This window comes from Sciurus vulgaris (assembly GCF_902686455.1).
Source record: "Sciurus vulgaris genome assembly, chromosome: 16".
Lineage (NCBI taxonomy): Eukaryota > Metazoa > Chordata > Mammalia > Rodentia > Sciuridae > Sciurus > Sciurus vulgaris.
Window position 1 is genome coordinate 58,836,404 of NC_136477.1, and position 25,549 is coordinate 58,861,952.

Here is a 25,549-nt window from a genome sequence, read left to right on the forward strand (position 1 = left end):
TAGTTCCTAAGCTAAATTTTCCAAAAGAAGTTGAGGGAGGCTTTCATGCATGTGTGTCCCAAACTTGAACCCAATCGGAATGCAAATAGAAAGTGAATCTCATCAGCTGTGGAGAGAAAAACTAAGACTTCTTTCTCCAGAATCTAAATACTAAAAATTTCTCAAAATATATCACTTATTCAGCCAACACACCATTATTGACTCTAAGTGCACAAAAAATATACAGAGCAATATAGAGATACAAAGGACAAATGGGAACTTCTGGCCCAAAGTGAATATATCCTAAGAAATGACTTTAACGATGGAAACTTCTGGAAGCTTCTAGAAGTTTCCAGAACATCTGGAAGTTTGGTTTTCCCCAAGACAGACTTTAGTACAAAGACCTGGGCTCCGTCAGGTTATATAAGAGGTGATCTGATGACATTACTCCTGTGGGCAACTGGGGCTCAGTCCTGCTAGGATCCTCTGACTTTCATCCTCCAGTGTTAAAGGACTGCATTAAAAAAAAAAAAAAAAAAACTCTCACATTTCCAGTTGTGCACACTTGCAGCAGAGAAAGCCTCCTTGTGCAGAGGAAGGCCTTCCCATGGAGAAAAGAACCTCCTTAGGTGAGAGTCTTATCAGCCTCCACAAGGGCTGCCTGAGCTCAGACCAAGGACTATTGCACAGAGCGTCAACTGCATCTGCGACAGGACCACAGTTATATACTGTATTGTTTCTCATAATCGCCAATGTTTTCTGAACAGTCTCATTCTATTAGGTGTACTGCTAAGCTCTTTACAGACATCCTATCATTTAACCCTTACAGCAACCTTAAGGAAGATGGTCATCCTCCAAAATCAAGGAAATTAAAAAATTTGCTAAGTGGATGGATGATGCAGGAGGAGTTGACTGTAGAATCGTGGTCTAAAGAATAGTTTTCTAAGGAAGACCAAAGGGGAGAAAAGTCAGGGCACCAGAAACTCAAAGATGGGGAAATAATGAAGCCTGTTTTTTTTTTTTTTTTTTTTTTTGGTTTTGTTTTGTTTTGTTTTTTCCCCCCTTGAAAGCTTCACAGAGGAATACTTGAGCTGTTCTTGAAGAATGATTAGGTGGAAAGTGTTGAAAAAGAAATGAGCCTGTGCGTGCAAGGACAGGGCGGAGGAAGGGGGAGGAGCTGTAACATGATGGACGTGGATCAACAGGGTCCACAGGGAAAAGGGCACAGAGCCGGTCTTTGGAATAAGGCCAATAAAACACCACGTGTAAACCCTCTTGTTCATTTCACAAATAGGTATCACATGTCTAATTCCTTCTCTACAGAGATAAAAACAACCCACATGAGATCCTCTTGGAAGAGACACTTAAAGTAGACATAGATGGTGTTATGGTTAGGATGTGAGGTGTCCCCCAAAAGTGCAATGCAAGAAGGTTCAGAGGAGAAATGACTGGGTTGTGAGAACCTCAACCCAATCAGTGAATGAATCCCTGATGGGATTAATGGCTTGGTGACTGGGGGTAGGTGGGTGTGGCTGGAGGAGGTGGGCTTTGGGGGCGTGGCTTTAGGGCGTGGCTCTGGAGAGTGGAGTCTCTCTCTGCTTCCTAGTCACCATGTGAGCTGCTTCCCTCAACCACACTCTTCCTCCATGATGTTCAGCCTCACCTCGAGCCCTGAGGAATGGAGCCTGCTGTCTATGGACTGAGACATCTGAAACCATGAGCCCCAAATAAACTTTTCCTCCTCTACAATTGTTCTTGTCAGGTCTGTTAATCACCGCAAGCAAAAAAACTGACTTTTTGGCTGGTTTGTATTTCCATACTAGAACCTTTCCTTTCAATGAAAAACCCATTTGGTGAGGTCCATGTGGAGTTCCATCCAGCTCCTCTCACCTCCTGTACACTCATGCTCTGTGTACCTGACCACAGCTTGGCCAATGTGTTCACCCTGACTGTGACCTTGGTAGTTGTATTGGAGATGGGCACATGACCTAATTTGGATTTTTCTATAGAATTGGCAGTGAAGTTGTCTAATGATCAGGATTACCGAGCTGGTGAGAAGTGGATGTGAGGCTTCCATGTTGCACACCCTCAGGAGAAAGATAAAACCCAACAGAAGCAAGCTGATTTGAGGAAAAAGAGGCAATGTTCTACCTTTTTTTTTTTTTTTTTCCTGGACAATAAGATGAATCTTCACCTCAGACTTCTCAGAAGAGACCCATTTAATTGCACATAGTAAAATAGAGGCTGCAAAACAAGTGGGGAAGGAAGGTGGGGAATTCCACAAAAATAGAAAGGAGATCAGTGAAACAGGAAAGGGATTGAGGGCGAGGGAGGAGAGATGGGAGAAGAGAACGAGGAAATGAAATTGACTGAACTGTGCTATATACAAATGTGACATACCAGAGGGAAGACACTTTTATGTATATTTATAAAACTCTAATAAAAAAAAAAGTGTATGAGGGCTAAGCTCAGTGGCACACGCCTGTAATCCCAGCGGCTTGGGAGGCGGAGACAGGAGAACTGTGAGTTCAAAGCCAGCCTCAGCAAAAGTGAGGCGCTGTCTCTAAATAATACAAAAGAGGGCTGGGGATGTGGCTCAGTGGTCGAGTGCCCGAGTTCAATCCCCAGTACCCCCTTCTCCCCTGCCAAAATGTATGTGTTTATCAGGATGTACCCAACTATTGTGTATAACCATTAAGCTCTAATGAAAAAAAGAAAAATGATAAGTAAATCAATAGGAGGAAGACCAGTGGAGAAAAGGAAAGGAAACAGAGGCAGGGAGGAATGTAGAGAAAGAGGAGGTGCTGGGGATGGAAATGGATCAAGTTGTATTCCGTGCTGTATGATGATGTCAGAAGGAACCTCAATATTGTGTATGACTGTCATGCATTCTAGAAAATCATTTTTAAAAAGACAATGGACAAATTGCACTGGAGGGCCCCGTGTGCTGCTTGCTCACTGGCAGATCACTCCCTGGTGGCATCTGAGCATCTCCTGGTCCCTCCACAGGCAGGTGGAGGAGAAACACAAGGAGCAGATGAAGGAAGTTTCCATTAACTGGACCATCAACCATGGCCGGAAGGAGAAGAATCAAAGAATGGAGGTTGGAGAGGTGACATTGTCTTAATGTAACTTCTTACACAATCTGCCCAAGATTCAGAGACTTGGCCAATAGACCTCAGCATGCACAGTCCTTTCTGCTGACCTGAGCTGAGGCGGGTAGGAGTCTAGAATAATTATGTGGATTTCAGACGGAAATATGAACTTCGGGTTAACATTTCCTTAAGAGCCTAACTTATTGAGTCCTGCTAATTCTATTCCTCCTTCTAGAAAGCTCTTCCTCTTCCCACTCACTTACCTAATCCACTTCGGTTCATGTTCTTTGGCTAGGGATCCAGTCTAGGAATGTTGGCTTAGGTGGGCCACGTGTGAAATTTCTTTGGCGAGACTTAGGAGCCCAGACAGGCTAAACATAGAAATGCAAAACTAAAGACGCTTTCAGAAAAGCCTGCTTTTGAATCATGCGACATATCCAAGCGACTTCCCGTAATACCACTACCTTCTCAAGAGGGCACTTAGAATGAATAAAAGCCAGAGAAGTGACACAAGATAGTATCAAAGAGGAATCAAAAAGTAGAGAAGAAATGGGTTTTATCAAATTTTGACATGTCAGTGGGTATTTCTGTAGCTCATGCCTGTTCAAAATAAAGGGTTATATGAGTTGTTTCCTTCACTTGTAAAGAAGCTAAGTCAGTCTATTGAGTTTATAAACATTTCTTTAGTACCCTGCCTCTTTCTAGGTGCTAGGGACACAATAAGGAATCAGAATCTCTTTCTCTCTGTCTCTACATCATTTCTTCTCTCTTGGCCTCATTATCCTATAGCGGGATCCAACATGCCCAGCTTAGATCTTTAAGCCCAAAGGATAAAACATCCTATTTGATCAGATCTAAATCTCATGTTCAAACTGAAAATCAAGGAACTATTCAGAAAAGGAATAAATGTCAGATAATCAAAATTACCAGATACTCACCTCCTGGGGGTGCTACAATAAATAACAGTCTCCCTTACGTTGCAAATTCACCATTTTTAAGCCTCAGTTTATGACTCCCCTTCAGGAATGAGATCAATAACGGAGAAGTAATGATTGCATTAGTAACACACTGGGGCATCTAATTTTAACTCTCTTGTCTTACTTCTAGCCTGAGCATCCAGGAGCATTCATAACCTGAGATAAAAGCTCCCTCGGCTGGGCCGTGCACAGACCATCAGCTGGGTAGGGACCACCTAGGTCATGTTTTCTCCCATTTGGATGCAAGGGCCCTTTATTCAGTATCTACCAAGAACAGGAACAGAAAATACTCTTTGACAATGACGATAAAAACTATTGCTTAGTGTGATGATTTGCATGTAACAAGTATTTATTGTAGCCAATAAATATTGTCTGGGTGTAAGAAATGCCTGTATAAGAGGGTGACTTGGGCCACATTGTGTGAATTACCACAAATGGGCCTGAGAAAAATGAAATACTTTGAAGGAAGTGAAGTCGTGATCTAGATTAACAGATCTCCAACATTAAGTTTTAAGACCCTTTTACATTCTAAAAAATGATTGACGAAGCCCGGCACGGTGGTGCATGCCTGTAATACCAGCGGCTCAGGAGGCTGAGGCAGGAGGATCATGAGTTCAAAGCCAGCCTCAGCAACTTAGTGGAGGCCCTAAGCAACTTAGTGGGACCCTGTCTCAAAAAATAAAATATAAAAAGGGGTGGGAGTGTGGCTTAGTGGTTAAACATCCCTGGGTTCAATTCCTGGTGCCGCCCCCCCCCAAATGATTGATAACCGTAAAGAGCTTTGTATTCGTGTGGATTATGTCTGTGGATACTTACCATATTAGAAATCAAAACTGAGAAAGTTACAAAATGCAAGAACATGCAAATATGCATCCTGTTAACCAACAGGACACTGTGTCACACATTCTATGACTTTCACAAAATGCCACCATACATTTGTGAGAGAATAAGACTTAACACAGTGAATAACATCTCAGCAATATTCGGAGAGCAATTTTGGTTTCATGAACCCCCAAAAGGGACATTCCCAGGGGTCTCTGAACCACAGTTTTAGGATCTCTGATCCAGGGTTTTCAGAAACATTGTTTGTAAGAAGCTAAGCAAAATGATTGCACATTATGTTAGTTGCAAGACATAGTTGTAGCATATGCTCACATGGAATGACCTTTGAGTTTTTATTACCAAAGAAAGAAACTGTATTTAGCTCTCATTCTGTTCCATTTAAACATTCTGCAAATTAAGAGGAAAAAATAATAGTAGGAGTTAGACCTTACCCAATAAAGAAAGAAAGTTTCTTATTGTTTTGTTGGTTTGGGTTTTATTTTTTTGTCATTGGAAAAGTTTTGATGAATAAATATCATATTTTCTTTTTATTTTACTTTTTATTTTTTGGTACCCAGGGATGGAATCCAGAGACACTTGACCACTGAGCCACATCCCTAGCCCTTTTCTATTTTATTTAGAGACAGGGTCTCACTGAGTTGCTCAGGGTCTCCCTAAGTTGCTGAGGCTGGCTTTGAACTTGTGATCCTCCTCCCTCAGCCTCCCGAGTCACTGGGATCACGGGTCTGCACCATCGAGCCAGTCTTCATTTTCTCTTTTAAAAACTTTTTTTTATCCTTCTGGAAATAGATTTATTATTGGCCCTCACAAAAAATCCAAAGGTTTTCCAATCAGATCCTTACTAGATATTATATTAGGCTTCCTTTCATCGAAGAAAGAGTCAAATGAGGGTGGTTTGGGTGGTTTATTTAGAGACGGAAGTTCAGGAGGTAGATTGGGAGAAGCCGGAAGTGCTGGACTTGGACTGAGTGGAAGAGTGCTGTAGACCAACCAGGAACAGGTGGATTTTAGCACCGGGGAGGGAAGGAAGCCATGTTCTCTCCTGCTCCCGGGCAGCCTGAAGGGAAAAGCAAGCCCTATGATCAATGGGTCTGACTTCGCTTCGGAAGCCAAGAGGAAGATGACCCTTGTTTCAGAGGTGTCCAGTCATTCCTTAAAATTCTTTCCTATGGGCGGCGGTCCTGATAGCTTCCAGTTTAATTCCAATCAAAACTAAAAGAACAGGAAAGCCATTTCCTCCTACTCAGCTTTTAAAATAATCATCTTACTGAAAGATAGGTTTTTCTCTTTTAAAATAGTTCTAAGGTATTATCAGCATGGGGCCAAGCCCTCCACCACACCCTAACACACACACACACACTCTCTCTCTCTCTCTCTCTCCTCTTTTCCTCTCCTACTGGCCTTCCATTTGAGGAACAACTTCATCCTCAGACACTGTGGCAAAATAACCATGACAAATTCTCCTCGACAGTTCCAGGTCAGCAAACTGTTTGGCAACTGATTTCTTAGCCAATGGATTTTTAGCAGCCGAGCTCATTGCGCACCGACCATTCTGAAGATCTGCACTGTTTTACCCCCATTGGTATAGAAAGAGCTGAGTCAGATGCCCCCCTGGGAGGAGGTGGAGAAGCATCCAGTCTCCCCAGGAGAGAGAAAGCATTCATGGTGAATGTAAAAGGAAGAACTCTTCTGTGCAGTAAGAATCTCTCTAGATCAGCTGGTTGTGTTGGATGGACTTTCTTGGCGCGTGGCCTCAGTTTCCTTATCTGTAGAAGAGGGATAATAATGATTTCCTCTTGGGGGCTGTTGGGAAAACTAAGGAAATAGGGTCTGCAGATCACATAACACAGTGACTTGCACAAAGGATATCAATACCTACTAGCAATTACTGTTACATTACCATGATGACAAGAGCTACTATAGCGATCCTGTTTTCCTTAGAACAAAGACTCTGAGATCAGAAGCCACCTCCATATTGCTTACTATGGTACCATTATCCCTAGCACAGTATGCAGCATGTAGGACATGAATGAATGAATGAATGAATGAATGAATGAATGAATGAATGAATGAATGAACTAATGGGGAGGCATACACTGGGAGGTCAGTCAGATGGAGGCCCAGATCTTCTTGGTCCCGACCTTAGAGCAAAGCCAGTCCTGAGAAAGACACAGGATTCATGGGATTGACTAGGTGAGACAAACCAGAAAGAAAGACTCACACTGAGTTCTCCAGCAGAGTCCAGAGGGATGGCTTCCATTTCTTACTCTTTGACTCTGCGACTTTCCCAGCCTCCAGACGTGGCCTCCCTGAGCTACAGGAATTCTTCCTCACAGTATTGCAGAGTACTGGGAAAGTCCCCTGCTCCAGAAGCAGGAAGGTAGCTCTGATTCTTTCCCTAAGTGACTTGGGCAAGTACCTTCAAATCTCTGAATCTTGATTTCCTCTGATAGAACAGGCAAGACAGCTCTGTCTATAATTCTAGATGGTTTAACAGTAGCACCAGCTTCCCCACAAATGGCTCTTCTAGAAATTTAATGAGATCTATCTTTTCTTCCCTCCTTCCCTTCCGCCCTCCTTCTCTCCTTCCTTCTTTCCTTCTTTTCCTCCTTCCTTCCTCCTTTAACAAGTATTTATTATTTGCCGTAAGCCAAATGTAATCGTAACTCGGTGCTCAGTCATAAAGAGGTGGGTAAGTGGGACCGCTGCTTATCTTTCTGCTTGTCATCTGGTGGGAGACATAGACACAACACAGGTTCACACATAGCAGAGTGGATTCAGACAGTGATAAGACAATAAGAGCCATAAAACAGGATCGAGAACTAGAGAAGGACCAGGGGTAGGATGCGCCATTTGACTTAGGCAATCAGAGGAGCCTGGCAGCAAGGTAGACACGTTAGCTGACACCCAGGGGAAGGCATGAAGCTGGCCATAGCCATCCCGGGAGCTGAATCAAGGGACCTGGGCGGGGTGGGGGTGGGGTGGTTTTATTCTAGAAAGCGAAAGAAGCAAGTGAGTGAGGGACTTGGAAATGGCCCTGCATGCAAGGCTTAGCCACTAAAGGAGCATTTTACCCAAACAAGTGACATGCTCTGATTTATGTTTTAAAAAGATCTCTGGTTGCTGGGCAGAAAATGAATTCTTACATGTCATATTCCAAATGCGACGCTCAAATGGTATGATTAATCCCCTAGTCACTGGCAACCCATTGGAAATGTGGGTGACATTATGTTTGTTGACAATAAGAGGCACTTTTCCTATCCCACGCTGATAAATATGTTCAACAAACTGTTCCTAGTTAACTAAAATGAACAGCTTTTCTTTGTATCTTAGTCGTTTTTTTCTAATGAGGATTTGTGTGTTGATGGTAATATTAATAACCAAAGAATTGGAAATTTACAATTCCAGAACCTCTTGACAAGGCAGCAGCTTTTTGATGATTTAAAGGAGATTGCATTTTGTTCTATATGCATAAGTGATTACTATTTATTTTATTATTATCAGGTGTAAATATTGAATTCCCCACCCAGCAAGAGCTCTGTTAGAATAGCAAGCAACAACAGAAAATGACCAAATAACTGTTGATTGCCTAGATTTCTTTTAAAAAGTACGCAAACCTGCCTGTGTCTGGTTTTTGAAATTGAATTCTTGAAACCATTTGCATGTTTTCAGATCGACTTTAAAAATTAAACTTAACATTGAACTTAGAATTTGGAAATTCTTTGCAGTTCACACATTAATTGTAATTGCCAGTCACATTCAAGCACCATGATAAATACAGTGCATCCCATTTTCTCATTTGAGCCTCACCAAAATTTGCTTGGAGGATGGGTAGGCTTTTCTTTTCTTTTCTTTTTTTTTTTTTTTTTTTCTTTTCTTTTTTTTTTTTTTTTTTTTTCTTTTTCTTTTGGTACTAGGGATTGAACCCAAGGGCACTTAACCACTGAGCCACATCCCCAGCCCTTTTTTATGTTTTATTTTGAGACAGGCTCTTGCTGAGTTGCTTAGGGTCTCTCTAAGTTGCTGAGGATGCTTTGAACTCACAATCCTCCTGCCTCAGCCTCCCGAGACAGTTGGACTGCAGGTGTGAGCCACCAAGCCTGGTAGGATGGACTTTTCTTTCTTTCATTTTGCAGATGAGAAACCTGAGGTTCCAAAGGGCAAGAGAATCATCCAAAGTCATACAGCTGGTGGTTAGTGGGACTATTTTATATTGCCTTTCAATTTCAAAAGAAGAACCAACAGGTACAAAGTGAAGACACTCAGAAGGTTTGCTAGGGTTGTCAGTGTGTAGGAAATAACATCTCACTGACTGGACTTATTCCTGAATATTCTTCTCCATGTCACCCAGAAGAGGAGGTGAGGTAGTTAGTGGGTAGGGTACAGAACTGTCACGTTGGACTTTAAAATACAGGTTCATGATATAGCCCAAATAAGAAAGCCTCAAAATCCAGTTCTTATTTCCATTTTCAGCAGTAGGTCACCGAAATAATCAAGTCTAGTAAATCTTAACCTTTGGGGATGTTAAAAAAAAAAAAAAAAAAAAAACCTAGGTATCTGATAGTTATATAACAAGAAATTAATATGGAATATTCAAAATGCCCCAGTGGAGGGCTATTTAGAAAATAATCATGAAACCTCTGCTCTGTACCTACACAGAACAGCATGTACAATATGATAATTCCTCCCATACCCATATGATATGACTGTTAGGAATAAGGGCTTTGTAAAAAAGTCAGCTATGCATTGGTCATATTACCAGGTAGTAAATAGTAGGTGAAAGACCTTGTTAGATTTCAGTCTGTTAAGGTTATTGATGCTTGGAAAGAAATTGTTTAACTTTGCATTTTTCTTTCTCCTTTCAACATTTCTATGTTGGTTGGATTTTTCATTGAATTAATGAATCAAATCAATTTGACCTAAATTTTGAACAAAAAGTCAACTCAGACAGATCCCGCACCCTCCCTCATACCACCTCGTGTGATTTTGAATGTTGCAAATATTTGTTAACCAGATCCTTTACATTCTTTATTCATGAAACATTTCTATATTAACCACATAAAATGGAGAAATATACAACTGTCAACTGGATAGTCAAGATTTTTTAAACACCCATTCTGGGAGAGTTTTCGTTTCCTAATTTTCTTGGGTAGAGTATCACGGTTCAGGGGAAACGAGAGGAATTTTCCCTGCATATAAATAATGAACTCATTATGTATTTTAATTTGACAATGTAGAGGCAGTCTGAGTTCTCTATTACTCAAATTCTATTTGAAGAAACCAAAATTAATAAATCATTGCTAGTGAGCAAATCCATGCCTCTTTGCCAGAGAGTCTATAGGTTATACAGATTCTAAGTTCCACTGAAGGTCATGCCCTGGTCTCCTTGGAACTATTTCTTTTTTTGGTCGGGGGGCTGTGTGCTGGGGATTGAACTCAGGGGCACTCGACCTCTGAGCCACATCCCCAGCGCTATTTTGTATTTTATTTAGAGACAAGATCTCACTGAGTTGCTTAGGGCCTCACTGAGTTGCTGAGACTGGCTTTGAACTCGCCATCCTCCTGTCTCAACCTCCGGAGTTCCTGGGATTACAGGTGTGCATCACTGTGCCTGGCAATTCCTTTTTAATCACCTTGAAGTCTACATTTTCATTTTGAAATGTAGCAGGAAATGAGGGTTCAAGATCTGGAAGCAACACTTGATTAGTGACGCCATGGCCCAGAGGGATGATTCCCAAAGTCTGAGCCCTGAGCACAGCAGGCTTTTACTTTAATACATAAGTGAGTTTGGGTACATCAGGGCCAGGGAGTCGGTGCAATCCTGTTGGAGGGTGCGTTCTGCATTCCTATGTGGGTGCAAGCTTGTCAACAGCCCGGGACCCTTAGCTCATACAGCTTAGAGACTTTCATGGCACAAAGTCTAAAAGGGGATCGTCTGTCCCCTTTGTTTCCTGCTTCTTTTACTGCAGTTATCTGTAAGGTCCTGTTAGCCTCTGCAAGCCTCTATAGTTAGATTTAGTAAGCAGAGCTGCCGTGTGTCAGCGTGCAAAGCCACAGCCTGTCGCTAACATTCCCACTTTGCTCCACCACAGAAACGTCTATCTACATAAATACAAATGTGTTCGTGTGTGTGCACACGCAGGGGGTGAATTTAGGAAGCATTGTTCTTAACATCACAGCATACGTTCAATAAATTGAATAAATACCTTTTTTAGCACATAAAGATGACAACCACAGGCTGGGGCATGGGAGTGGGGCAGTGATTCTCCTGCCTCACAGGCCTGAGTACAACTAATAACGTAGAAAAATAGTGTATTGTTTGTGGTAAGCTTGATTGCATTTTCCAATGCCTGGCTCAATTCTCTGCAGGAAGAAAACTGAGATTCACTCTCAGTAAAGGGAGCAGGACAAACTGTAATGGGAATGTCCTTCTATGGTGATGATCAACTTTGATACACTCAACACATCAACAAATCAGAGACACATGCCTCACTTGCATGGAAGAATGCAAGTGTAAACTTTTGTCTTTCAATTTCGTTTTTCTGCAATTCCAAGAAAATATTGATAGGCATTATACTGTTGCTGAGCACTGTGGAGATGAAAGGTAAGGACTGAACTGTCTGAAAAAATGATTCAGGCTCCCTACACAATGGCACTTATGTGAAGACAAGGAAGCACCCCTGGGTCTGGCAGATGGGAGTGTGTGAGTACCACCGATGTACGGGTGACCTTCCTGGGGACATGCAGCATCGGTAGGTTGTGTCAGGCTCTCCTAGAAGGGAGCTTGCGTACTGGGTGGCTTCCTATTCTGCCTGCAGGGATGTTGGGTAGAGTCCTGGAATGACTCTCTTCCTCAACAGAGATACCCCAGGTGCACCGATCCTCCGCAGCTCCCAGTGAGGGAGTCTGGCCTTTAAGACAAGCTGTCTATTCCCCTTTGCAAGCTGAGGGTTCAACCTTGTTAGCATCTTTTATTTTTCATTTGTTATTTTTGGTTATATGTGACAGTATATATATTCACACAAACATGGAATATATCTTATTCTCATTAGGATCCCATTCTTGTGGTTGGACATGGTGTGGAGTTTCACTGGTCGTGTGTTCATATATGAGCATAGGAAAGTGATGTCCATTCATTCCACTGTCTTTCCTATTCCCATCCCCCTCCCTTTCCTTCAGTCCCCTTTGTCTAATCCAATGAAATTCTACACCCCACTTATTGTGAGTCAGCATCCACATATCAAAGAGAACATTTGGCCTTTGGGATTTTGGGGATTGGCTTATTTCACATAGCATGATAGTCTCCGGTTCCATCCATTTACCTACAAATGCCATCATTTCATTCTTCTTTATGGCTGAGTAATATTCCATTGTGTATATGTACTGCATTTTCTTTATCCATTCATCTATTGAAGGACACCTAAGTTGGTTAGCTATTGTTGAGTTGAGCTGCTATAAACTTTGATGTGGCTGTGTCACTTTAGTATGCTGATTTTAAGTCCTTTGGGTATCAACTGAGGAGTGGGATAGCTGGGTCAAATGGTGGTTCCATTCCAAGTTTTCTGAGGAATCTCCATACTGCTTTCCAGAGTGGTCACACCGATTTGCAGTTCCACCGGCAATGTAAGAGTGCACCTTTTCCCCACATCCTCACCAAAGTTTACTGTCACTTGTATTCTTTATAATTGCCTCACTTGTTGGAGGGAGGTAAAATGTCAGAGTAGGTTCAATTTGCATTTCTCTAATTGCTAGAGATGTTGAACATTTGTTCATACAATTGTTGACCATATTGTGCATCTTAAGCGACCTGAGCCCCGTTTGCTGGAGCTGGCTCTCTGTTCTCGCCTGAATGAGCATATTCCCAGGTCTGATCTCACTCAGACTAGACCTTGAACTCTTCTGCCACTTCTACCCTGAGGAATCCTAAACCTAGGCTCTGTGAAAGCAGGCCTCTCCCTGAGTTCAATCAAAACATATTAATGTGCCTCCTGAGGTGCTAGTGGCAAAAGGGGAATCTTGCTTCCATCAGTGAGATTTTTTTAGAACCAGCTCGAAATCGCCTGTCAGGCAGGGTAGCAGTGAAACCCATGGTCTCAGTCCCCTTGAGTAATCCCATGGTCTGCTGAGAAATAATTGAAAGTGACAAGTGAGAGAATTAGCTGCTAGGAGACCCTCAGAGAAGCCAGCAGGTGACTGTATCAGGTGACTATAATGGTCAGTAAATATGTGATTTATAAAAATAGGAGATAATATGTAAGTGCGTTTAACATTTTGCGTGGCCTAGTAGATGCTCAGCGAATGTCGGCTGACAGTTGGCATCCAGCTGTGGTAGACATAAACCCCTATCATCAGCCAGTCACAGTGACTCACGTCTGTCATCCCAGCAGCTCAGAGGCTGAGGCAGAAGGATCTCAAGTTCAAAGCCAGCCTCAGCAACTTAACGAGGCCCTAAGCAGCTTAGCGAGACCCTGCTTCAAAATTTAGAAAGCATTTAAAAAGAATTAAAAAATGGCTGGGAATGTGGTTCAGTGGTTCAATTCCCTTATACCAAAAAAAAAAAAAAAAAATCCTCCATATCGGCATCCTAAGTAGCAACACCCAATGCCATACTTCAGGGTCAGTGAGAAAACCAGAGGAAGTGACAAAGAGAGGTTTGTCCTTTCAACCTGCTAGATGTCTCTGTTCCCGTTCCCCATAGCTCACTGTCTCCCTGTTTTATGGTCTCTCATGACTGCCACATTGGATTCAATAACTCCCTGTTGAAGGAATGAAGAAAGGATTTCGGAAACGTTACTTGGAAACGTTAGCAGTTGGGAAAAGTTGGAGCTGGGTAGCAGAAAGCCTGGGTTTGGGTTTGGCTTCTTCTTTATGTCAGCTCTTGCGATTCTTTCCAAGATTACTGAACTCTGATTTTTCTGTCTGTAAAATGGAAAGAGTTACTGGGGAGAAAAAAAAAAAAAAAAAAAAAACTTGAAATGGAGCATATGAAAATACATAAGCGCTCAGGATTTTACAGTGATTTATCTTGTAAATGATATGAACTTAGTAAGCAGTAGGTGTGCTCGTGTGTGTGCGCGCGCGCGCCCGTTAGTGTACACCCAAGGGTACTCATTACATTTGCACACGGCACCTAGGGCTAGCAAAACATTTAAAAAAAAAATAGAAAGTCGATCTAAAACCAGATAATTGCCAATGTTTCCTATTGGGAAGAGGGAAAAGATGGAGCAAAATGATTGACGTCCCTGTCAACTGTTAAACGAGATTGAAACAGAACCTACAGAAGGTGATCGGATAGCGAGAGAGGTGCTGAGAACGGCAACTTGCCAGTTGCCCTCTCATCTTCCCGGTCACTTTCACTGTGGCTATCAGAAACTCAGTGACAGCAGGGTGTTCCCCGACACCCTAAATATTTCCCACTTTGCTCCTGGGAGCAGCTGGGTTGCTGTCCTTAGGATGTATCATTGAGCCACTCCTGGATGTATTGTTAGGAGCTTGACACCTGTTTTCTTGCTCACCTGGTGAAAGATACTGCCAATCATTTCAAAAGTCTTATTACCAGGTGGTCCAGGGGTATCCTGAGATGATTTTGTGCTCCACTTAGCTGAATGCCCCACTTGCTATAAAGAATCACACTATGATGATCACAGTTGCAGCTCATTTGCCCTCTGCTTGGTTCAGAGACAAATGTTAGAATATTCCAGAACAAGATTTGGAAACCAAGGAGTTTTAAATGCCTTTCTATTGATCTACATACAGAGAGGCAACTCTGTCATCGCTGGGGACTTTGTAAAATGCCTAATTCACATATTTCAAGGTGGAAGCAGAAGGAACATTGTTTTAGAATCCTGTTTACTATCAATTCTCAGCCTGCCATTAGATGAGATGGTGCGGGAAAGCAGGCTGGGCTATTTTTGTACACACATTCAGCTGGAAATTAAAGGATGCAGCCAGGCGAGGTGGTGCACACCTGCCATCCCAGCAGCTCAAGAGTCGGAAGCAGGAGGATCATGAGTTCAAGGCCAGCCTCAGCAACTTAGTGAGGTCCCAAGCAACTCAGTGAGACCCTGTCTCTAAGTAAAATGCAAAAAGGGCTGGGGATGTGACTCCGTGGTAAGTGCCCCAGGTTCAATACCCAGTACTAAAAAAAAAAAAAAGAGAGAGAGAGAGAGAAATAATATATTAAAGGATACTATATTTTTCAAGCTGAGCAGTGAAAATGTGCAATAGTTCTTAGTGTGAGTTCCTCCTAATCTACTTGCAGTGGAGACTATCTCTGCTATCCCAGATACCAAATGACCTCAGGCAAGCCTCCTGCTCACAGCCAGCCTCCCTTCCCCATCTAAAAAATAGTGACAGTATATATCTAAGAGAGTTATGATCACAATTAAGTGAGATACGACTAGGTAAAGACCTAGCCCAATGCCCAGAGGTAGAAAATTGTCAGTGGTTCCTACTCACAACATTGTTATCAACAAAGCAATACCAGTTTGTCCTTTTCCTGTTCCCTGAAGAGATAGGTACATTTAAGATTTTTCCAGGTCCTACTAACAGAACTGAAAACGGTCAGTGCTTAGTAGTTCCTTTCATTTAATTGGCGTTTCAGTAAAATGCTTTAAATAGCCCCATTTTGGCATTGGTATAAATTTTTTCTTTTTTTTTTTTTTTTATCAAAGGAACTACTTTAAAATGGAAGGCTTTCGTTGATAGAATGCAGTATGCAGTAAAACCCAGCCCAAATTCAATTACCCCTTGATTGGGTCAGGTCAGCCAAGAAGGGAATTATACATTTGAAATCAACAAATTGGATTTGGTACCTTTCGCAGCCTCAGCAATTGCTCCCTGACTGGTTCCTCACAAGATCAGAGGGGCCCCCACCTTCCAGATGCTTCGCCGGATAAGCTCTAACTTTATGAAACCTTGTTTAGGTTCTAAATTAATGATACCTCGTTCTACAGTTATTATAGCTGCAAAATACGTGCTGACTATAAATCTTCCTCTTCCAAATTAATATATGCAGCAGTTTTATATATATAGCAGAATTTTTATATATGCATACACACTTGTCATATTTATATGTAAACAAAACTGTTGCTTAAGAGAAGGTTTTCATGTGTATGTGTGTACAGCATTCAAAACACGTAAGATGAACTACTATACGCAGATTTTTTTTTATTTTGCTTCATTGTACACAAATGGGGTACAGCTATTGTTTCTCTGGTTGTACATGAAGTAGATTCGCACCACTTGCGTAATCACACATGTACATAGGGTAATGGTGTTTGTCTCATTCTGTTATTTTTCCTCCCCCCACCTCCTCCCCACCCCTCATTTTTATACTCAGATCTTCTGAATCGCCATACTCTTTCTTTATAAATTATCCTCCTCCACCTCTTTCCTTAGTCACTGGTTTAGAACCTCACTTCCATTTGATCTCTTTGTTTTCATCTCATCCCGCATTGTTTTGGGGCTAAAAACTCAGATGTTAATAAACAAAGCAGATTTTAAAATTTTTTTTATTTGCTCTTTTTAGATATCCATGAGAGTAGACTGTATTTTGACAAAACATACATACATGGAGTGTGACTTCCCATTCTTGTGGTCGGACATGGTGTGGAGTTTCACTGGTCGTGTGTTCATATGTGAACATGGGAAAGTGACATCCCCTTCATTCCACTGTCTCTCCTGTCCCCGTCCCCCTCCCTTCCCTTCATTCCCTGTTAGTCCATCCAATGGACTTCTATTCTCCCCGCCTCCCCCTTTATTGTGTGTTAGTATCCGCATATCAGAAAGAACATTTGATTTTTGGTTTTGGGGGACTGGCTTATTCCACTTAGCAGGATAGTCTCCAGTTACATCCATTTACTGGCAAATACCATAATTTCATTCTTCTCTAAGGCTGAGTAATATTCCATTGTGTATAGATACCGCATTTTCTTTATCCATTCATCTATTGAAGGGCACCTAGGTTGGTTCCATAGCCCAATTGTGATCTGAGCTGCCATAAACATTGATGTGGCTGCATCATTCTAGTATGCTGATTTTAAGTCCTTTAGGTGTAAACTGAGGAGTGGGATAGCTGGGTCAAATGGTGGTTCCATCCCAAGTTTTTGAGGAATCTCCATACTGCTTTCCAGAGTGGCTGCATCAATTTTCAGTCCCATCAGTTATGTATGAGTGGACCTTTTCCCCACATCCTAGTCAACATTTATGGTTACTTGTATTTTTCATTGTCGCCATAATGACTGGAGTGAGATGGAATCTCAGTGTCGTATTGATTTGCATTTCTCTAATTACTAGACATGTTGAACATTTTTTCATATATTTGCTGACCAATAGCATTTCTTCTTCTGTGAGTTGCCTGTTCAATGAGTGGTAACCCATTTACTGATTGGGTTATTTGGTTTTTGGTTTTGGTGTTAAATTTTTTGAGCTCTTTATATATGCTAGAGATTAATGCTCTGTTTGAGGTGGCTAAGATTTTCTCCCATTCTGTAGGCTCTCTCTTCACATTCTTGATTGTTTCCTAGCAAAGCAGATTCTTAAGCCTTTTTTTTTTTTTTTCTTTCCCACGTGCACATAAGCACAATCAACAATTTCTTTAAGTCAACACAGTAAGCTAGCAAGGGAGAAAATACTGCTGTTCAACTGATGTATAGAAAAAGAACAATTATTTTCTTCTCCTGCTCCTGCTGTTTCCCACTGCACGCAGATTGCAGACCCAGTTTCTGTGTGTGAGTTAAGGGAACCAGCACAGGGAAGACATGCTGATCTTGGGGTGCAGCCTGAGTCTGGAAAGCAGCTATGCCTGTCTCCAGATTATTGCCACAGGTGACACAGTTTTTGTTTTACATGATGTTTATCCTAAGAAAATCTTGCCAATCTTTGTCTTGGAATAAAGGCCCACATCAGTAACATGACACAGGAGGCCCCCAGCAGGGACCCCTGGTGACTTTTCCCTCTCTTCTTACCCCTCCCATCCTCTTTCCTGCCATCTTGCAATTTCCCAAGTCATATTGCATTTCTTCATGTGCTGGGTTTCTTGCCTACATAGGGACTTGATAAATCGTCTTCCCTGTTTTCTAAGAATTTTATTGAGATATGACTCACATGCCACACAATCTATCATTCCCAATGTGCAATTAAGTAGCTTCTAGGCAGAGATGTGCACCCTTCCCACAATGAATTCTAGAACACTCAGTTTCCCAAACAGCAACGCTATACCACTTAGCCAGCATCCCCAGTTCTCCCAGCCCCCAGCCCCAACCAACACTAACCTGCTTTTAGGCTCCATAGATTAGCCTATTGTGAATATTTCACATAAATGGAACCATATGATAAGTGGCCTTTTGTGTCTGACTTTTTTCACTTACTGTAAACACTTTGGGGCTATGTCATTTTTGTTGTAGTAAGGATTAGTACTTCGTCCCTTTTTACTGACAAATGACATTCCAATCTCTGGATACACTGCATCCATTTATCATTTGATGGAAATTTGGGTGGTTTCCATTTTGGGGCTGTTATGAATAATGTTGCATGGATATTCTTTTACATGTTTTATGTAACCAAATATTATTTCTCTCACATATGTATCTAGGGAGGGGGTGAATCATTGAATCATATGATAACTCTGTGTGTAACTATTTGAAGAATTGCCAGTCTGTATTCCAAAATGATTATTCCATTTTACATTCCCACCAGCAACATATAAAAGTTTTGATTTCTCCACCTCTTTGCCAATGCTTATTACTGCAATCTTATAATATAAAAGAATGCTTTTAAGAAATGAAGAAATTGGCTGGGCATGGTGATGCACATCTTTAATCCCAGCAGCTCAGGAGGCTGAGACAGGAGGATTGCAAGTTCAAGGCCAGCCTCAGCAACGTAGCAAGGCACTAAGCAACTTAGCAAGACCCTGTTTCAGAATAAAAAATGAAAGAGACTGAAGATGTGACTCAGTGGTAAAGCACCCCTGGATTCAATCCATAGTCCCAAAAAGGAAGGAAGGAAGGGAGGGAGGGAGGGAGGGAGGAAGGAAGGAAGGAAGGAAGAAGGAAGGAAGGAAGGAAGGAAAAGGAAAGGAAAGGAAAGGAGGGGGGGGAGGGGGGAGGGAGAGAAAAGAAGGAAGGAAGGGAGGAAGGAAGGAAGGAAGGAAAAGGAAAGGAAAGGAAAGGAGGGAGGGAAGGAGGGAGAGAGAGAAAAGAAGGAAGGAAGGGAGGAAGGAAGGAAGGAAGGAAGGAAGGAAGGAAGGAAGGAAGGAAGGAAGGAGGGAGGGAGGGAAGGAAGGAAGGAAGGAAAAGGAAAGGAAAGGAAAAAGAAAGGAAAGGAAGGGAGGGAGGGAAGGAGGGAGAGAGAGAAAAGAAGGAAGGAAGGAAGGAAGGAAGGAAGGAGGGAGGGAGGGAGGGAGGGAGGGAGGGAGGGAGGGAGGGAGGGAAGGAAGGAAGGAAGGAAGGAAGGAAGGAAGGGAGAGAGAAAGAGAAGAAGCCAGGTATGGTGGTGCATGCCTGTAATTTCAGTGATTCAGGAGGCTAAGGCAGGAGGATCACAAGTTTGAGACTAGCCTTAGCAATTTAGCAAGGACCCAAGCAACTTAGTGAGACCCTGTCTCAAAATAAAACATAAAAAGCACTTGTGGGTTCAATCCCTGGTACAAAAGAGAAAGAAGAAGAAGAGAAGAAGAAGAAGAAGAAGAAGGAGGAGGAGGAGGAGGAGGAGGAGGAGGAGGAGGAGGAGGAGAAGAAGAAGAGGAAGAGGAGGAGGAGGAGAGGAGGAGGAGGAGGAGAGGAGGAGGAGGAAGAAGAAGAAGAAGAGAAAGAAAGAAAAGAAAAGAAAAAATTAAGCAAACTAGATTTTTTCTGCTTTAGCCATCAACCAGACTCTCTTCTAGAGGTTTCAGTAAGTCTGGAACAGGGCCCTGGAACATATGCTAGAATCTCTATAGATTCCAATTAGTCCATAGGCTTCACTTTGAAAAACACATTCATCCTAGTTAATGTCTTATTACTTAATGTAAACAGGTTAACATAGAAGCTAAAAGGTCGGGCTCTGAAGTCAGAAGCCGATTTAAATCCCTGACTCAATCATTATGAGCTATGTTACTTAGGAAATGACCTCACTCTTATAAGCCTCAGTTTCCTCATCTGTAAAGTGAAGTGTCATTAAGGGGACTACATTATCATACATTATCAGGTTTGCCATGGGCTTTAAATTAAATAATGTATTCAAAACCCAGTATTTGCCACCTAAGAAATGCTCCAATGTGTTAGTTGTTATTATTATTGTTTCTTAATCACGATCATTGCTCTCTAAATTGGAAGAAAATGTGTACAACACATCTATTTGAAAAGGATCAAAATTTGCTTAGTTAAAAAAAAAAAAAGCTTTCTAAGCATAAGTTGAAAATTTTTCAGGTGCATAATTTTCCAAGGGATACTTTATTGATATAAATAATCCTCCATCTTGTTTTTGTCCAGCCTGCCTAGTGGAGAACAGGTTTCTAGACCGACTAACAGTTTACCACTTAGTTCCAGTTCATGCCATGAACTGCTGGATGTAACTCACCTTCCTTAGGTGACATTGGCTGAGCAGAAAGCACAGCCCAAGCGTCTTATTTTTCTCTGTCAAGCAATCTATTAACCCTGGATGCTCTCCTGATAGAACTTTCTTTCTAAAATACAAGTTTTAAAAGCCCAATCAAATTAGGACTATCGGACTATCAGTCATCAGAATCAAGAATGCTCTTTCACATTGGGGCTGAGCTTAGTGGTAGAGCACTTGCCTGGCATGTGTGAGGCTCTGGGTTCGATTCTCAGCACCACATATACGTAAACAAAATAAAGGCCCATCAACATTTAAAACAAAATTAAAAAAAAAAAGAAAGAATAGTCATTCACTTACCCAAATACTGAGTCCTTAACAAAGGCTGAGTTTGGGGGATACAGAGAAGAAAACCAAGACGCCCCATTATCATGGGGATAGGGACTCACTGCTGAGCAGGCACTGGAGACAAAAAAAAAACAAATAACAAAAAACAAGCAATCAAATATATGACCGGTCATTTCTTGGTAATGACTGCAGTGAATAAGATTAAACAGTGTGTCTAAAGCAAAAGAGCCACCTTTTTTTTTTTTCTTTTTTTTTTTTTTTCCCAGTACTAGGGATTGAACCCAGGGGCACTTAACCACTGAACCACATCCCCAGCCCTTTTTAGTTCTTATTTTGAGATAGGATCTCACTAAATTGCTTCGGGCCTCACCAAATTGTTGAGGCTGACCTCAAATTTGCAATCCTCCTGCCTCAGCCTCCCCGGTTGCTGGGATTACAGGCATGTGCTGCCAGGACCAGTCAAAGGAGCTACTTTTGATCAATGCTCAGCAGAAACCCCTCCCAAGAGGGTGTTGGAGATGATGCCTGAATACCAAGGAGGCAGCCATGGAAAAGATGGAAAAAGATGGAAAAGTCAGGGGCAGAGTAATTTAGGAAAAGGAAACTGTCAAGGACAAGACACTCAGGACCAAGCTGGGCATAACTGAGAAGCCCCCCCACCCCCCCAAAAAAAAAAAATGTCCATGGTGGTTTGGAACAAGATAACAGTTCAAAGTAGCAGAGGAAGAAGCTAGGGGCATAGCCAGAGACAAGGATACAAGACCTGGCAAGCCAGATGAAAGGGAGAAAGCTCTGGAAAACCTTCGGGGAAGGTGTTTCCTAGTCTACACACTTTTCTTCTTCTTCCTCCTCTCCAGGGTGACTAGCAATGGTGAACCCCAGTCTAAGGATGTTGGCTGCCATCTTTATTTCTACATGTCCAGCTATAACCTCTGCAAATCCCTTAGGGAATCTCTCCCTTTTGTATGAAACTCCCACACCTATCTCCTTTGGCTTTAGAAGATGCAGATCCAGCGGGCGCATGCCTGTCATCTCAGCAGCTGGGAGGTTGAGGCAGGAGGATCGCGAGTGCAAAGCCAGCCTCAGCACAAGCGAGGCCCTAAGCAACTCAGAGAGACCCTGTCTCTAAATAAAATATATAAAAGGGCTGGGGATGTGGCTCAGTGGTCGAGCGCCCCTGGGTTCCATCCCTGGTCCCCACCCCACCCCCCAACAAAAACAAAAAAAGAAGATGCAGATCTACCGCATCTAGTTTTCTCCAAAACCTCACTTAAAGAGTCTCTTCTTGTATCTGGCAATCTAGGTTGCACCAGGTGACGTTCGAGGTGCCCACCTGCGAGGGAAAGGAGCGGCAGAAGCTGGCTCTGATCGGGGACTCCTCCTCTTCGGCGGAGTTCTTCGTCACGGTGGCCGTCTTCGCCTTCCTGTACTCCTTGGCTGCCACGGTGGTGTACATTTTCTTCCAGAACAAGTACCGGGAAAACAACCGGGGGCCGTTGATTGTAAGTAGTTTTCTTTTTGAAATAACTCTGTCCCTTCTAATTTCTTTTACTCATGCTGCAAAGGTTTCCGAGTGACCTAAACCCTTAAGGCAGGTATTTGAAAGGAAATCATTTTCTTTTCTCATCCAAATCTCTCGGATCAACCACAAAAACATGGTGCCTGTCATAAGACTTGCTAGAAACCCTCCTGAAATAAGTGGCTGGAAATCTCATGAGAGCCAGGAAGGAGTCCTGAGGCTTGCTGTGGATTTACTTACGATTCCAGCATTATGGACTTAGTCATTTTTATCACTGGTTATTTAGACAGTATGATTTGTGCTTATTCGAAATGCATTCTTCCCTTTGTGTGTGACATAGTACCATATAATTGGAAGATGAACTTCTGTTTCTTTCTCTCTCTCTCTCTCCTCGATGTCAATCACCCTCTCCACAACCACTTTCTGTTTCTTTAGAGAATTGGTGCAAGGACTCATACAGGTGAAATCAATACAACCCAGCATATCCAAACATGGGCATGCATGCTTATACCTAGAAGGATTCAGAAATTCTGATGGGCACATAGGCATGGCTAATTTTAAAGAAATAAATTTCAGATTTCTCCCAGGGTATGGTGGTGCAGGCCTGTAATCCCAGCAGCTCAGGAGGTTGAAGCAGGATGATCAAGAGTTCAAAGCCAGCCTCAGCAACTTATCTAGGCTCTAAGCAACACAGTGAGACCCAGTCTCTAAATAAAATATAAAAAGGGCTGGGGCTGGGGCTCAGTGGTTAAGCACTGTTGAGTTCAATCCCTGGTACAAAACATTTTTTAAAAATTCTAATTTCCCAATCTTTACATGCATATTTGCATAAAATCTGTCTTCCTAAGAATACCCTGCCTGTGAAGATAGCTTGCTATCTTTTTTCAATCACTGTGTTATTCAGCTTTCTGTTCCCTGTAACAAAACATTTGAGGTAATTAACATATAAAGTAGAAAAAGGTTTCTTTTGACACACAGTTTTAGAGATTCCAGCCCATTACTGAATAGACCCACAGCTTTTAGGTCTAGGGCCCAGGGAATACCAGATGGTAACAGTAGAGAGTAGAAAATTGCTCATGTCAAGGTCAGGAAGCAAAAGAGACAGAGAGAGGGTCTAGGGGCCAACAGTTCCTTGACAAAGACACCCCAAGATCCCACCTTTCCCAGGTTCCCCACCTCCCCATAGCACCACCTGGAGGCCATACTTGGAACATACTGGCCTTTGGAGGACATTGAATATCCAAATTACAATTATCACCTACTCCCATTTTAAAGAAAAGCATCCTATCTTATCGTCCCAGGTCTTACCAGTACATTTACATGATATGAAACACTTAAAGCACACCAAAAAAGAACCATTTGAAACATTGGTGCTGTGTTGGAAAAGTGAGTGAGCTCAACTCCTGGCTAATGTACTTTTTGGGATATAAGGGGATTTCCAATCTTTTGCTTTCAATAAAATTAAAAGTCCTCATCATTTGATAGAGTGTTAAAAACAATTTTTGATGTGGAAACAGAAAAATAAAATAAGTTTTAGAAATTAAAAATAAAATAAGAAATTTTGATGACATAATTGTCATCTGGGCATCTAAATTTAAAAATAAGGAAATTAATGATATTGCTATAACAAAAGTCCATCTAATCCCACCTACTCATTTATACTTTCTCAGTGTATACATCTATAAGACAAAAAATGAAAATAAACTCTATACTGAATCATGTCCCATTCTAGAAAAAGATAATATTTACCCCCAAATATTTATAAACTATTTGAAGAAAAAAACCAGTCCATTCAAGAAATATAAATTTTCAATGAAATTTTTACTTTTCAATTTTAATAATTATTTAAATATTACTTATAAAAATTATAATACATTTTTGTCATTTTGGAAAATTGTGCATTAATAATACTTGTAACGATTACCCAATCAAAAGGGTATCTTTAATACCTAAACCCGTAGGGTCATGGGTAATTAAAAAGTAATTTAAGTTTGTATAAATATTTTTGTTGTAAAGAATTATAATAAAAATATAAAATTAAGAAACATAAAATACAATAGAAATATAAATGAAGAATATAAACTTCTTTCAAAAATACTATATCTATAATTCTCTGAGGAAGCCTCAGTGGAAATACAACTTGAAAGAGAACAAAAGAAGCAAAATTTCTAACTGTTAAAGATTTTATTAATTATTACTGGATGATCAAAAATGTCAAGTAAATATTAGTTGTGTTGTTTAAAAATTGAGACAACAGCTATACTTCTAAATATCGAAACTTAGAATGTGCCAGAAATTACATTATCTGCAACTATTTAAACTTTTACTAAAAACAAAATCGGGCGCTGATATACACAAGTAGTCACACAGTTTTTAGAAATTCTTTTAGGGAGTATTTAATAAAATAAGTTGTATGAATCTCTAATCTACACATTCTGGAAAACTGAACCTTGAGATAATTTTTGAAGGATTACTAGGAGGAAAGCTTGTTTTTAGAACTCTGTGCTTAAGTTGAAAGGAACTAGAAAAAAGTTCAGATCTGCAGCACTTTAAGGTGTTAACTTTGAGAAGGAGGAGTAATAGAAGAACTTAAACCTTTGGACAAGGGTTTTTTGGGGGTTTGTTTGTTTTGTTTTGTTTTGTTTTCATCCTAGACTGGAGCCAATAGTCTTAATAATTTACAAAAAGCTTTAACAGAGTCACCTAAGTGACCCCATGTCTCCCATAATGCAGGTAGGTACACAGAAGAGATGGCCCGCATATACCATGAACCTAACCTGCATCCATTCATTCCTGGATACATGGAGACATTCTCAGAGAATTCTCAAGTCCAAGGAAATGACTTCTTAAAAGAGGAAGCTGGCCCAGCTAGTTGGCCCCTAAAGTGGGAAAAGATCTATTTTTGTTACATAAAACCACATTCCACTTATACGAAATCATCTTGTAAAGGCAGGCTATTTAGTCTCTGTATAAATAGTCCTTCCCATCAAGCAGGATCTAATAAAATCCTGAGTTGTGTAATACACCAGGTAGCTTTTGTTTTATTACATCCAGGGTGGGGAGGGCCAGAGGGGGAGGTAATTCTAGTAATAAAAAAGGAAAGACTCCAAGATGAAACTTCTGCGATATTAAAAAACTGATGTGCTCATTACTTAGCAGATAAAAGTTAATTTTAAAGGATCCTGTGCCCAATGAGGCATGAGGCAGGTTGCATGGACGGATGTCATCATGGCCAGGGGCAGCACACCCTGTCA

General features: G+C 41.4%; 1 protein-coding gene across 2 annotated transcripts in view; it reads left to right on the forward strand.

The window, feature by feature from the left end:
* SYNPR (synaptoporin) overlaps positions 1-25,549 on the forward strand; it is a 332,343-nt gene that overhangs the window by 253,872 nt on the left and 52,922 nt on the right. For both annotated transcript variants that reach the window (XM_079114437.1, XM_079114438.1), the window contains one exon: positions 22,080-22,278. In XM_079114437.1, the coding sequence (XP_078970563.1) occupies positions 22,080-22,278 (199 nt within the window). The remainder of the gene's footprint in view (positions 1-22,079; positions 22,279-25,549) is intronic.